General features: G+C 45.4%; 1 protein-coding gene across 1 annotated transcript in view; it reads right to left on the bottom strand.

The window, feature by feature from the left end:
* Window positions 1–14,271, bottom strand: part of RIN3 (Ras and Rab interactor 3) — a 109,104-nt gene that overhangs the window by 55,363 nt on the left and 39,470 nt on the right. The window contains exons 2-3 of the mRNA XM_048485228.1: window positions 9,578–9,764; window positions 3,965–4,079 (exon numbers count right to left, since the gene is read on the bottom strand). Of these exons, the coding sequence (XP_048341185.1) occupies window positions 3,965–4,079; window positions 9,578–9,764 (302 nt within the window). The remainder of the gene's footprint in view (window positions 1–3,964; window positions 4,080–9,577; window positions 9,765–14,271) is intronic.

Raw genomic sequence — 14,271 nt, 5'->3', positions numbered from 1 at the left:
GCCCCATTTGGTCGCGTGGGGGGGCACCAACATTCCAGGGGTCGTTTGTATGTTTTTACATTTTAAAGTGTTTTTCACGTTCCGGCCTGCAGGGGGTGCATTTTTAAGGCTAGCAACACCAAAATTTCGAGGTACCACCCAGAGACTGTCCCTGATGATACCCAAATTTGGTGATGTTTGAGTTCAGGGGAAACAAGTTATGGACCCCAAAGGGGTGCCCCCATCCATTGTTTCAATGGGGCCCCAACCTGAGATGGGGGGCTACCATTTGAGGACAATAACTTTAGTCCTCCCTGAACATAACTTCCTGAAACTTGGGTGGCATCATAAATTGTTAACAGATGATACCCTGAAATTTTGGGGTCCTGCTAACAAAAATACCTGCTTTCAAGGAGCACCCCAAAAAATGCCCAAAGATTCTTTTGTTTTGCAGTGACTTTTTGCTACATTGTAGCCAATGGGGAATTTCTGGGAGGTGTGTAGGCGAACTGCACATTTTTTGAAGATAGAGGCACCAGACTTTCAGGGTGGCTCAGGAGACATCCTGCTAATTGCATCCAGGTTTGGGAGACTTTTTTGCTTATGGGGTTTGGTTTATGGGCCCCAAGGCTTATTTGTTTCCTTGCTCCCTGCACATGAGAAACCTGTGGGCGCAGGATTCTCCAGAACTCTCTCAACTCCCACTCCAGAAGCAAAGCTCACCAAGCTTGGATACTTTATTACTCAAAGGTCTCTTGGGGCCACCTTGAAAGTCTGGTGCCTTTATGTTTAAAAATGTTCAGCCAGTAACACACTCAGAAATTCCCAAATTTGCCAGGCTCTTCAACAAGAGTTCTGCGGTGGGAAAAATTCACTTTCCCACCATAGACTTCAATGGGAGCTATCTGTTGTTATGCCCAGATGGCTCTGTGGTAGGGTTTCAACAGGAGGCACTGTGGTAGGGATGTTGCTCTGAGTGGGGGCATTTCCTGTGGGGCTGCTGGTGTGAGTCTCCAGAGGAACCAGCCAAATTTGCTAAAATGTGTGTGGAAGAGGAAAATGCTGTGGGCACCGAGTTGAAGGTGAACCCTGATGCCCACAGCATTTGCGACCATGCAGGCAAACTTTGAAGTTGGCACAGTTCCTTTCCAGGCCTGGCAGCCAAAGACCAGAGAAAAAACCACTACCACAGTGCCTCCTATTCCACAGAGCCAGCTAGTAAAAAGCCAGTGAGAAGTAATTAGGAAAAAACCACCGCCATAGGCTATACACATCATGCGGAAGCTTGATGGTAGACAGATTCTGGGGAATTTCTGAGTGTGTAAGCAGTGACCACACATTTTTTGAGAGACAAAGTGAACTTTCAAGGTGGCTCAAGGGCCTTGGTAATAGCATCAAGCTTGGTGAGCTTTGCTTTTGGGGAGTTGGTGGGAGCTGAGAGTTCTGAGAGGGAACTCACCCAGCGAGGCTTCATGTGCAGGGCTGACAAAATGAAGCCTTTGGGGGCCCTTAAGGTGGACAAGGGTCTCTAAGCCTGGATGCAGTAGCAGGATGCCCTCCTGGAGCCACCTTGAAGAGAGATCTAGTGCCCTCAAAATGTGCAATACCTCAGAAATTCCCTCATTAGCTTCTGATGGAGCAAAGTCACTGCAAAACAAAGAATCTTGGGCAAATTTTTTGGGGTGCCTGGAAGGGATGTATTTTACAGCTAGTGACACCAAAATTTCAGGGGTATCATCTGTTAACTATTCTTATGATGCCACCAAGTTTGGTGAAGTTATGTTCAGGAGGACCAAAGTTATTGTCCCTCAAATGGGTAGCCCCCATCTCAGGTTAGCTCCCATTGAAAACAATGGGGATGGGGCACCAGCACAGGGAGTCCATGCTTGCTTCCCCTGAACTGAAACATCCTGCATTTGGGTGGGTGTCATCAGGACAGTCTGGATGGTACCCTATAGTGCAGCAGCTTTAAATGCGCTCCCTGCAGGCCGAAAAACCAAAATAACCCCAAATGCCCAAATTGGTCATGGTGGGGGAGGGTGGCCGCCCATACGCCAGGCCGGGGGGGGGGGCGCCAAACTCAGGTTTTGTCCCCGGGCGCCAGTTTGCCTAGGTACGCCCCTGGCCCACTGTAGCTGGCCTGCCATGATAAACAGTGGTGGTTCCATATGAAAGATTGAAGTAGTTCCATCTCAGAAGCTAAGCAGCCCTGCTGGAGTTGTGGTTTCCTGCCCTGCTGCTCCACACAGTTCTTTGCCCACCCACTTTCCCTGCTAGCATGAGCAGTGGAGCAGCAGAGCAAAAGATGCAAATTCATCATGACAGGCCAGTTACAGGGAGGTAACGTAACCACGCTCTCGAGTTGACTGGGAGATGTTGAAGGGGCAACTCTACATGAAGGTCTGGCTGTTTTTTTCTCAGTCTCTGTGTGGCAACTTGTCTGAGAACCCCTTGAATACTGTACCAAACTCCTAAGAGGGTATACAAATGAAATGGAGCCTCAGCCAGGAGGGGTAATTCAATTACAAGTGCCCCGTTGCAATTAGTTCGTGCAACATTTCACTAAACCGTTATTCATGGAACGGAAGACGTTAAAGCGTGTGGTTATCTGTGAGCTGCACAATGTAGTTGAGAGCAATGCAGAATAATCCAGCCAGTAATGAAGAAAGCTGGAGATAAATAGTCTGCTTCCTCAAAAGAATAACGCTGCCTATTGTAAACCTCTCTGCCTAGTTATCCCCTTCAATTTCCTCATTAGCTTCCATATGAATAATACATAGATGCTACTACATAGTTTCATAACTCCTCAATTGTTCAAACTAATTTAACTGTCTCTGAATCATGATATGCCAGGGAGCCCATGAATATTCCTAAGCACTTACCACACTTCTAAGCTCCAGCAGTTTGCAAAGTCAGATATTCAAAGAAATAGATGCACGATTTTTTTAACCTTTCCAAAAGTAACAGTGAGTCAAACATGACTGCTTTGCAAAGACAGTTATCAGAAAATGAGATCAAGCACATCAGGGTGCGTTAGAGCAAAATGTAACCCTCATTTATTTTATCTGGGGTGGGGGCTTAGGAGGGACTGGTTGTTAACTGCTGTGGAAAACTGTGTGTGCGTGTGTGTATGACCTCTCTTTGGAACAGCCCATTACTCCTGCTAATGGAGTTGCTGCAAAGAATGTAGGAGAAATTTTATCTACAAGAGGTCTTTTGCGCGGCAGGCTGCATAGAGTATTGTGCAGTTAATGCTGGCGGAGGCTCTTGCTATCCATTAGCATCCGAATTCCCTTCATCTTCTTACCAGCAGGAACTGTGAATGTCGGCATCAAGCAATACTGAGAATCTCAGTTGAGAAGGAGGCAGTTACATGGAAAGTTGCCAGTCATATAATTGAAGAACAGCTACATGGAAAGTTGCCAGTCATATAATTGAAGGACAGCTACATGGAAAATTGCCAGTTATGTCATTAAAGAGGGCCATGTTCCATTTCAGAAAAGCAGATAGAGTAATGTCTTCTATCAAAATTATCAAGGCCTTCCTGGGCCTCCGCCTTTAAAGTTCTGCTGGCCCTTCTGGTCTTTGGCTTCTTGGAGGGAAGGGTTGTTCCTGCTGCTAGGCTAGCTTCCTGCCAGGTGTGGCTCTGCATAATTTGGCATGGCTCTGAGACAAGCCCAACCTTTGGTGGCCCTGGCCTGGCATAGCTGCTGCTTGGCTCTCCCACCTCCTTAAGCTGCTGCGGCTAACCAAGTCCTGCAGGTGTGACTTGGGGGGGGGGGGCGGTTGGAGAAGCCCAGAGGCCTGGACCCTGGACACAGAGCTCCTGGTAGGAAGATCAGGATAATAGTAAAGTAAATAAATATATTCCTGTTGGCCTTCAAACCATTGATGCTGGGAAGTAGAAGATACTACTGCAAACACTTCTTTGGATAGTAAAACAGTCTGGGTAAGTTATATATTTAACTACTAGAAATCGACTTACATGATTTTTCTTCTTTAATCTTGTATTCCACCACTTCAGATGCCTCTGCCTGGGCTGGGAAATGAACCGAGAGAAAGAGGTTTTTCAGGTTCTCATCTTTCCTAACAATGAATATCTAAACAGAGAAAAGAGGATGTATGAAATAATATGGTAATTTTTTTTAAGGACCAATTATTGCATGTTGAACAGTAATTGTGAAAACCAAATCAAATTTCACAATGCTTTTAACCAAAATACAATTGCAACAAGTCTATGTTGGTGTCCTATACATGCCAACAATTACTTTTGGGGAGAATAACATTGATATATTTTTTCATGCACATAGAGTCTCTCCTAGAACTGTTCTTTGTCCTTCAGTTTTAAACATTCAAATTGTATCACGTTGCTTGTATGTTTCCCCCAAAAGGCCAAATAACAGCTCCAGGGCGACGTTTGAGGTCTGGAAAATAGCATGAGATGGAAAGTTAAAAACTCAATCTATACCATAGGTTAGATTTGAATCCCACCCCCCACACACTCACTGTCATTGAACAACAAAATGAATATCAAATAGCAAAGTGTTTGTTTCTTGATAACAAGAAGGGCATGTCTGGTGAAGAAGGAGAAGAAGGAGAAGTTTTTAATCCATAGGAGGACTTCCAGGGGCGTACCTAGGCAAACTGGCGCCCGGGGACAAAACCTGAGTTTTCTTGATACTGGCCCCATGTATGGGCTGCCACCCTCCCCCACCTAACATGACTCAAAATAATGATTTTTTTTTGTACCAGCTCACAAAACACCTCCCACTCCCATCAAAACATACATGGCTCTCTCCCCACCAACTCTTTTCCTAATTTCCTAATCACAACAACCCTATGAGGTAGGTTGTTAGCCTGAGAAACAACCCAAGCTTGTGCAAGTGGGTATTAAGCATGTAAATCTCTCTCACAAATCACCCCTGGTGCAAAAACATTTACTTCAAACAAATGTCAGCATCATTCCCCCCAGTGGAATCCACCCCCAAACAGCATCACTTTCAATTCAGTGTTTAAACTAGGGAGCTCAGATTCTTCTTTTAAATCTACCTTAAAGGGAGAATCTTGGGGTCCCTTTCGGTTAAAACAAAATGGAAAGTGATGCTGTTTGGGGTGGGATTCTCCCTTCACCCCAGTGAAACAGCATCACTTTGAGGGTTGAGATTCAGATGAAACAAATAGCAGATCTCTGACTGAATCTGGGCAAATTTAAGGGGCACATTCGGACAAAAATTGTCCACTAAGTGTCCCGCTCCAAATATGAAACAAACAATGCACGTATGTATTTGGGTTTTTTGGGGGGGGTATTTTTGGTGGTTTTTTGGCCTGCAGGGAGTGCATTTTTAAAGCTAGCAGCATCCATGATTTCAGGGCATCATCTAGAGATTGTGTCTCTTTCTTGGGATGATACCGCCCACCCTGAGTTTGGCGATGTTTGGTTCAGGGAGCAGCAAAGTTATGGACGCTCAAATGAATACCCCCATCCCCTATTGTTTCTCACCATGGGAGCTAACTGAGATGGGTTGGCTACTCCATTTGAGGGACCATAACTTTGGTCCCCCTAAATGTAACTTCACCAAACCTGGGTGGAATCATAAGAATAGTTACTTCAGATGATACCCCTGAAATTTTGCGGTGTCACTAGCTTTAAAATACATCCCTTCCAGGCAGGCACCCCAAGAAATTTGCTCCAAGATTCTTTGTTTTGCTAGTGACTTGCTCCATTGTAGCATGAGGAATTTCTTGAGGCAGGCTGCACATACTTTTGAAGATAGAGGCACTAGACCAAGGCTGTGGCTCCATGGAAGCCCTCCTGGTAATAGCATCCAGGTTTAGAGACCTTTGCTTCCCGAGGGTCCAATTCCTATGGGCAACCTCAAAAGGCTTATTTTGTTTCCCTGCTCCTGCACATGAAGCCTGCTGGCTGGAGTTCTTCCTCTCAGAACTTCTCAGCGCCCCCACTCCACCCCTAAAAGCAAAGTTTTTTCCTCACCAAGCTCTGGATGCTATTACTCAAGGTCTCTCTGAGCCACCTTGAAAGTCTCACAGCCTCTATCTTCAAAAAATGTGTGGTCACTGTTTACACACTCTCCTTTAGAATTCGTAGTTAGGTAAGTTAGCAGCTGTGGTGGGAAAAATTATTTTTCCCACCATAGACTTCAATGGGGCTTTCTGTTATGCCCAGCTCTGTGGTAGAGGCTGCTCTAACAGGAGGCACTGTGGTAGTGGTCTTTCTCTAGGCGGGGGCACTTATTTCAAAAGTGGTGAAGCTAAAGGCTGGTGTGAGTCTCCTGAAAGGAACCAGCCAACTCTTTGCTAAAGTTTGCTTAGATGATGGTAATCGCTGTGGGCATCAGGTCTCACTCTTCAATCCCTGGGTGCCCACAGCATTTTCCTCCTTCCACATAATATTATTTAGCAAATTTGGCTGGTTCCTTTCAGGAGACTCACACACCAGCAGCTACAAGGAAATGCCCCCACCCAGTAGCAAGATCCCAACCCTGCACCACAGTGCCTCCTGTTGAAACCTCTACCACAGAGCCATCTGGGCATAACAGAAAGCCCTATTGAGAAGTTCATATGGTGGGAAAAGTCATTTTTCCCACCTCACAGAACTCTGGCTTGAAGAGCTCTGGCAGGATTCTGGGGAACAAGTCTGAGTGTATAAGCGCTGCCTGCAGCATTTTGAAGATAGAGGGCGCCAGATCTTTCAAGGTGGCTCCAAGAGGCTCTTTGAGAGTACAGCATCCAAGCTTGGTGAGCTTTGGCTTCTGGGAGTGGGGAGTTGAGAGAGTTCCTGAGAGAACCTCAGCCCACAGGCTTTATATGCAGGAGCCGGGAAACAAAATAAGTTTCCTTTTTTTGGAGGCCCATAAAATCTGAACCCCAGAAGTGCTAAAAGGTCCTCCCAAACCTGGATGCTATTACCAGGAGGGCCCCTCCCTGAGCCAACACCCCCTGGAAAGTCTGGTGCCTCTATCTTTCTCAAAAAATGTGCAGCCTGCCTACACACTTGCAGGAAATTCCCTCTATTGGCTACAATGGAGCAAAAGTCACTGCAAAACAAAAGAATCTTAAGCTAGGGCAAATTTCTTGGGGTGCCTGGAAGGGGTGTATTTAGCTAGTGACACCAAAATTGCAGGGTAATCATCTGATAACTTCATTCTTATGGATCTCCCACCTGCTAAGTTTGGTGAAGTTATGTTTAGGGGACTCCAAAAGTTATGGTCTCCTCAAAAAATGGGTAGCCCCTTATCCTTCTAGTTGTTAGCTCCCATTGAAAACAGTAATGGGGATGGGATTTGGGGGGTCCATAATCTTTGGACCCCTGAACCAAACATCAATCACTAATTTGGGTGGTATCATCAGTAGATAGACTCGTAGATGATACTCCTTGGAAATTTTGGTGCCGCTTAGCTCTTTACAATTGCACTCCCCTGCAGGCCGGAACGTGAAAAAAACACTTTAAAAATTTTAAAGTCAACACACAAACGACTCTCTCGAAATGTTGGCGCCTCCATCGTGACTCAAATGGGGGCGCCTGGGGACAGAGGGTACCCCTGTCCCTTTGTAGGGCAGGAAACGCTTACCGAGGACTTCCCATTCCTTGACTGCTGAGTTTTCTCATTACTTAGGTCTTTTGGTGAGTGAATCCTAGTCAAAAGCCTCTTTGGAAACTCCAAGTAGTACAATGTCCACTGGCTCCTCCTTAATCCACATGCCTGTTTTACAATTCTCAAGAAGAACTCTTCTAATAAGTTTGTAAGGCAGGACTCTGCCTCTGCAAAACCATATGCTGACTCTCCTTTCCTCCCCAACAGATCTTGCTTTCTTCTACATAAGTTTTATAATTCTTTTATCTTTAACAATAGATTCTACTAATCTACTTGTGAACAGATGTCAAACTTGACTGGCTCCTGTAATTTCCTGGGTCCCCCGTAGATCCTTTCTTAAAGATTGGTCACAGGTGACATTGGCCATCTTCCAGTCTTCAGGGATGGAGGCCGATTTCAGAGATAAGTTGCATATTAAAGTGAGAAGATCAGCAATTTCATGCTTGAGCTCTTTAAGAACTCTTGGGTGAATACAATCTGGGCCAGGGGATTTGGTAGCATGTAGTTTACCAATGGCTGCCAGAACTTCTTCCTTGTCTACCACTATCTTCGCTAGTTCCTCGGATTCGCCTCCTAAGAAGCTTGGTTCAGGTGCAGGAATTTTCCTCACCTCCTCTTGGGTGAAGACAGATGCAAAGAATTCATTCAGCTTCTCTGCAATCTCCCTGTCATCCTTTAGCACACGTTTTGTTCCTTCGTCATCTAACGGGCCTAACGCTTCCCTAGGTGGCTTCCTACTTTTGATTAACTCTCCACTGTGTGAAATAGCACTTCCTTTCCTCTGTTCTGAACCTACTGCTGACTATTTTCACTACACAACCCTGAGTTCTAGTATTGTGAGTGGTTGAGTAAAATCTCTCCATTCCAGTCATAATTTCATGTGTTTCTGCACCCAGCTAGCCCTTTTCTAACTAAAAGCCTCTTCCCTCCCTACAATAATAATAACATAAACACTTTTTTTTTAATCATTCCAATATTACAGGAAAGCTTTTGCTTCACCAATCTTTGGATCATTGTAAAAAAATTCTAGTTGGCTATCATATAAAGTATATCCATAATAATACTTCCACTGCTCTGTCAACATCGGCACTGGATAATTTCTGTAATCCCTGTGGTGAAGCTTACTCAGGGCATAGCTTTAAAACAGTAGCCTTAGTTCATTTCCTAACTGTGCCAGCTATCCCATGGGGGGGCAAATTCCATGCTGTACTATCATGTAGAGATTGGGGGTGGGGTGAGCCAGCTGGCCCCGCACTTGAACTCCACATGGAGTTTGGCAGTGGAACCAGCCCCACTGACTGAAGTTTAACTGCACCCCTGCCCCAACTACTGGGAGTCAGGACACAGTTGGGAGGGGTCATGTCGTAATATGCACCCAGCAGAAAATGGTGCCCAGGGTTCTAGCCCCCTTGTGCCCCCCTTTCCTACACCAGTGCAGCTAACACCTGATCCTTTTTAAATTAAGATATTTTACACCAGTGTTGCATTCTGAGATGGCAGACCAATTGGTGGGGAACATGGCGAAAAGAAATCAAGGCTTCATTTATCTTGTCATCCATCTGTCTGTTTGAGATGTCATCCTCACATTGACATATGAAGGTGACTTATATTGTGTCAGGTCATTTGTCCAACCAAGTCAGTATTGTACACGCAGACTGGCTGTGGCTGTCCAGGGTCTCGAGCGGAATTCTTCCACATCACCTATTACTTCATCATTTTAATTGGACATGCCAGGAATTGAATTTTTGCCTTTAAATTATCCTTCCCCCCTGCAGTCATTCTAACACTCACTGTCTGACAAACGATCCTACTGAATCCTGAAGAAGTGACAGTAATAGCAAAGGGGAGAACAACAATAAAAGTCACATGTTACTTTAAGAGTTTGAGTCAGTCTCAGGTCTTTGGGTGGGGGAGACATTCTAGCCTAATAAATTATTTTCCCCTAAAGAGCAGGAAACAGTCTTGTTTGAGAGCTGTAGACCTACCCCTGCTGGTTCCTTGCAGAGTAGCTCAGCAGCCCTTTCCAGAGTGATGCTCAGATGAAGCCAAGCTGGGCATGTTTTGATGAGCTTCTCAAGGAGACTGATGCCTGGAAGGGGACAGCAATTCCCTTGAGCAGTAGGCTGGCCCAGCTGGGTCTTAGTCTCTTCTTTGCCACCGTCTGTGAGAGGCCTGCAAAAACACACATAAGCCTTTAGGAAACAGCCATGATAGTAGATGTTGAACAGAGAAATGGTGATTAAGGTAAGAATGGGGTACTTATGTAGCTGGTATTATTCAGCTCAGATGTACCCGCTTCACATCCTTCAATAACAGAACTGGATTTGTCAAGGAACAGCCTACTTCTCTGCTCTGTGCCTGTTCTTAGCCAGAGAAGGCTATTAGGGAAGTGTTAGGATATTATGGTTTTCAATGTTCTAGCAGCATTCTCTCCTAAAGATCCTCTGAAGATGCCAGCCACAGATGCAGGCGAAACATCAGGAGAGAATGCTGCTAGAACACGGCCATACAGCCCGGAAACCACACAGCACCCAAGTGATTCCGGCCATGAAAGCCTTCGACAATACAAGAGGCTTCTGTTGACAAGGAATTGTTGAAGGGCATCTGTAATTCCCCTTCCTACCGTGGCAACAAAAAAAGAACAAGAGTACAGAAAAGGTCAAACTGAGAGGAATAAAGAAGAGCTCCTTCAAAGTCAAGTCCACTTAATAGGTAGTTTCAGCTGCCAGATCAACTGGAGACTTCAGCAAGACTGTGTGTATGTGTAAGAGAAGAGAAGGAAGAGGAAGTGAGAAGAAGGTGTTCCCCATTACCTCATGTGTTTTGTACTGAAAGATGGTTTGGAGATACAGTACCGGAGCCACAAGATAGATCTGAGCTGAGTAATGAGAAGGCTGTGCACAGTTCATATATGAGAGGGACTGAAGTCCACATTTAAGAGACAGGCGGTTCAGAATGCATGCTTATTACCCATACTTAGCAGGGGATTCCCCACCCCTAGCAGGTGCGCCAAGAATCATAGAGTTGGAAGAGACCACAAGGATCATCAAGTTCAATCCCCTGCCATGCAGGAATACACCATCAAAGCACTGCTGACAGTTGACCATCCAGGCTGTGTTTAAAAACTTCCAAAGGAGACTCCACCACTCTCCAGGGCAGCGTATTCTATAGTTGAATAGCCCTTACTGTCACGAAGTTCTTCCTAATGTTTAGGTGAAATCTCTTTTCCTCTTCTTGAACCCTGCTACCAATCAGCTGGCTGATAGGAAAAAAATGGCATTAAAATGGGCTAGGGGTGATGGAGTGGTCAGCAGCATCCCAAAGTGCTGATAGCAGTCCCTGTGCCCTAATGTTTGGACAAAACTCTGAAGTTTAACCCAAATGCCAAAGCATCTCTGGCATCCCCCTGCAATGCACTGACATCACTTCCTGCGTGAAAGGTGAATATTGTTTCCTTTTGCTGTCATTGGCTCTCCATGGTCTTGGGCAGAGGTCTTTCACATCTCCTGTGGCCTCTTATTTATATCTTTAGAAAATTCCTGTGCTGCTTCTGTAGGGAGCCTTCCTGAGGCAGCTTCAACGAAAAACACAGGACTGATCCCAGTGGCATAGCACCCAGGGGGTGGGGATATGGTCAGTGCGGGGGCAGGGATGTTCCGGGCGGACGGGGGCATGGCAGGGGCTTAAGGCACACACGTGCCCCAGGCACAGTTCCCCCTCGCTACAGCTCTGACTGAACCTGTAACTTTCCACGTGTAAACCAGATGCTGTACTGCTGAACTATGGTCTGTTCCACACTGCTAAAATAAGAAGTCCTGAGGAAGCAAAAAAAGGCATCCTGGGAAGGCACTCCACACAGCATTCTTCCTAAGACATCCTTAGGACACCTTATTTCTGCTCAAGATGTTTTTTTAAAAAAATGCTTCAAAGTGCACCTTTCCCTCCTAAGCTACGTGCAAGACATCTCCTGCCTGGCTGAGCTCAGGAGAGGTCTTATGTTTCCTGCCTGACGATTTTGCTCTCTGGTTAGTTTCACCCTTGGCTGTTATCTTCAAGGAGCTATCTTCATAGCTATGCAGACACACATTTTTCTTACTGCACGGAGAAGTGTGTCTGCGGAGGGCAGGTCAACTCAATGCCTTTCAACATGCAGCAGACCTTTCTTCTGAGCAGCGAAGATTCTCTGATGTATGTCTGCATAGCTATGAAGATAGCACCTCAAAAATAACATTAAAAACAGGGAAACTATATTTTGCCAGTATTGGCAGGACCAGCTATGTCCTGCCAAAAGTACAACTATGTACTTTTTGAGCTGAAAAGGCACTCCAGATTGGAGCCTGCAAATCAAAAGTCCTGGGGCAACGTGGGGCAAGTGGCAGCAGGGAGAATCCCTTTGGCTGCACACAAAATATTGGGTGCAAGCTGAGGGTAAAACTGACCAGACAACAGACAGGAAACAACCTCTTTTCCTCTCTAATGCCTTTGCTGTCTGGAAAGCACCCAGAAGCTGCCTTTTTAAAAGACATCCCCCAGACATATGATTTTGGGTGTGTGGAGTGAAAAGTCACCTCTTTTTAAGACATCCCACAGAAGTCTTCTTTGTGCTGTGCAGAATGGACCCATATTCCGAGCCCCCACAAAGGCAGGCAGCATTACAGATCATAAAAAAGAAAAGTGTTTGGCATTCCAATACCACTATCTGCATATTATACTCCGTTCCCATCTGTAGTATGTCCTTCCTTCCAAATTTAATTTTCATTTTATTGTTCTTTATTGTTTCCCGTTGGTTTAATTTCAAACTGCAACCTTTCTGTTTTGTTTTGCATTAAATTTAGATGTGAATGTCTTTATTTTGATTGAACCTACCCTGCCAAATTTCAGACCCAAAGAGCAAACTGTTGCAGTTTAATTAGCAATTAATTTATGGCTGTCTCATCTTTGTTTCTCATCTTTCTAAATGAGATGGGAGGGGGCTTCTCAGCATTGTACCTTTTCCGAAGGGTCCTCCATGGTCATTTCAAGGAACCAGAACAAACGTTTCCACTTTTATAGGCAATTAAAATCTAACCTGTAGAACTGCCAGAGCCAGATGCTTAGTGTCCCAGTATTACGCTGCTTGAATACAACAGTATTTGGCACCCCAAGGAAGGCAGGCAGGCAGAATGGAAGCTGAGACAAATTGGAACATTAGGCATCCCAAGAAGGGCACACATCAGGGCAGAGTAAGCATATGAGTTTGTATTTATTGTGTCAAGAGAGGCAGGGTGAAGGGTGGGCAACAGAGGCTTGCATGTGGTACCTCTAAGCAAGTAGGCAGCAGAGAGGGCAGAACTGGCACTTTCTGGGCAGGGAAAGGTGGGCAGGGCAGACTGTTGAAATATATAAAGCTGTTACTGAATGGGTTAAGGAATGAGGACCAGACAGTCTTCTGAGGGAGAACTAGGTGGCCGACTGCATCCTGAAAGGAGCTATTGCCAACCTCTGTGATCATAGCTTACTAAAAGGTAGAAGGTCAATTAAAGGACAATAAAGAACAGTCCCTGAAAATGAGAACTTTCAGAAGGAGACTACACACAGAGAGATCGCTCTTGAGATTATCAACATCAGCAGTGGAGCAGCAGTGGCGTAGGAGATTAAGAGCTCGTGTGTCTAATCTGGAGGAACCGGGTTTGATTCCTAGCTCTGCGGCCTGAGCTGTGGAGGCTTATCTGGGGAATTCAGATTAGCCTGTACACTCCCACACACACCAGCTGGGTGACCTTGGGCTAGTCACAGCTTCTCGGAGCTCTCTCAGCCCCACCTACCTCACAGGTAGGGAAGGGCAAGGAGATTGTAAGCCCCTTTGAGTCTCCTGCAGGAGAGAAAGGGGGATATAAATCCAAACTCCTCCTTCTCCTCCTCCTCTTCCTCTTCTTCATCATCATCACTCTGGCTTGCTACAGGATGGGATTTTTTTTTCTCCCTTGCCTGAAATCTATAGGTAAACTTGTGATTCCCTCAAAGAAATGGTATTCTGAATGAATCTGTTCTGGTATCTTACCATGTTTTCAGAATACATCATGGAGGGCAGGTTGCAGCAAGCTGGAACTTAATCAAACGAATGTGTTGTTGAGTCCCTACAGACGTTCCTTGTGAAGATCATTAACACTTTAAAAATAAATGCTCAAATTGTTTTCTGTCTAAAGTTAGACTTGTTTGCAAATGCCAGGAGCAGGTGGGAAGCCTTTTGGAACAACTGACATTTTAAAACCCGTCCTTGCCTGTTAAAGCAAGAGAAACAGCTTACTGGGTGGATGGTTGACTGCACGATGTGCACAAATACACAGGCAGTAAGTATATAGAAAGAAGGAAATTTAGATCAAAGAAGTCAGGAGAGCCAATGAGCAGCCCTTTCCACGGCTACTGTTTTCCTCCTCAGCTGCTAGTTTATTCATGAGGTTCAAAACCTGAGCAAACACACCTTTTGAAACTGGGTGAGGGAGTGAAAGCAGGTCGAATCAATCTGGAGCAGAGCAGTGGTGGCTGGCTGGGGGAGTAGCCCCCCTTCCTCCATTAGGTCTTCCCTCCAAAATTCCCTCTTCTGAAGTTGTTTCATAAAAAATAGCACTGGAACTATGATTTCTGCGTTTTCATGTAACGTACCGTAAGCCCTCAGAGTGATTTCTTAAGTTGAGGTCCA

The sequence above is a fragment of the Sphaerodactylus townsendi genome, linkage group LG02 (assembly GCF_021028975.2).
Source record: "Sphaerodactylus townsendi isolate TG3544 linkage group LG02, MPM_Stown_v2.3, whole genome shotgun sequence".
NCBI classification, from domain to species: domain Eukaryota; kingdom Metazoa; phylum Chordata; class Lepidosauria; order Squamata; family Sphaerodactylidae; genus Sphaerodactylus; species Sphaerodactylus townsendi.
This window is presented reverse-complemented; position numbering and strand designations above follow the sequence as displayed.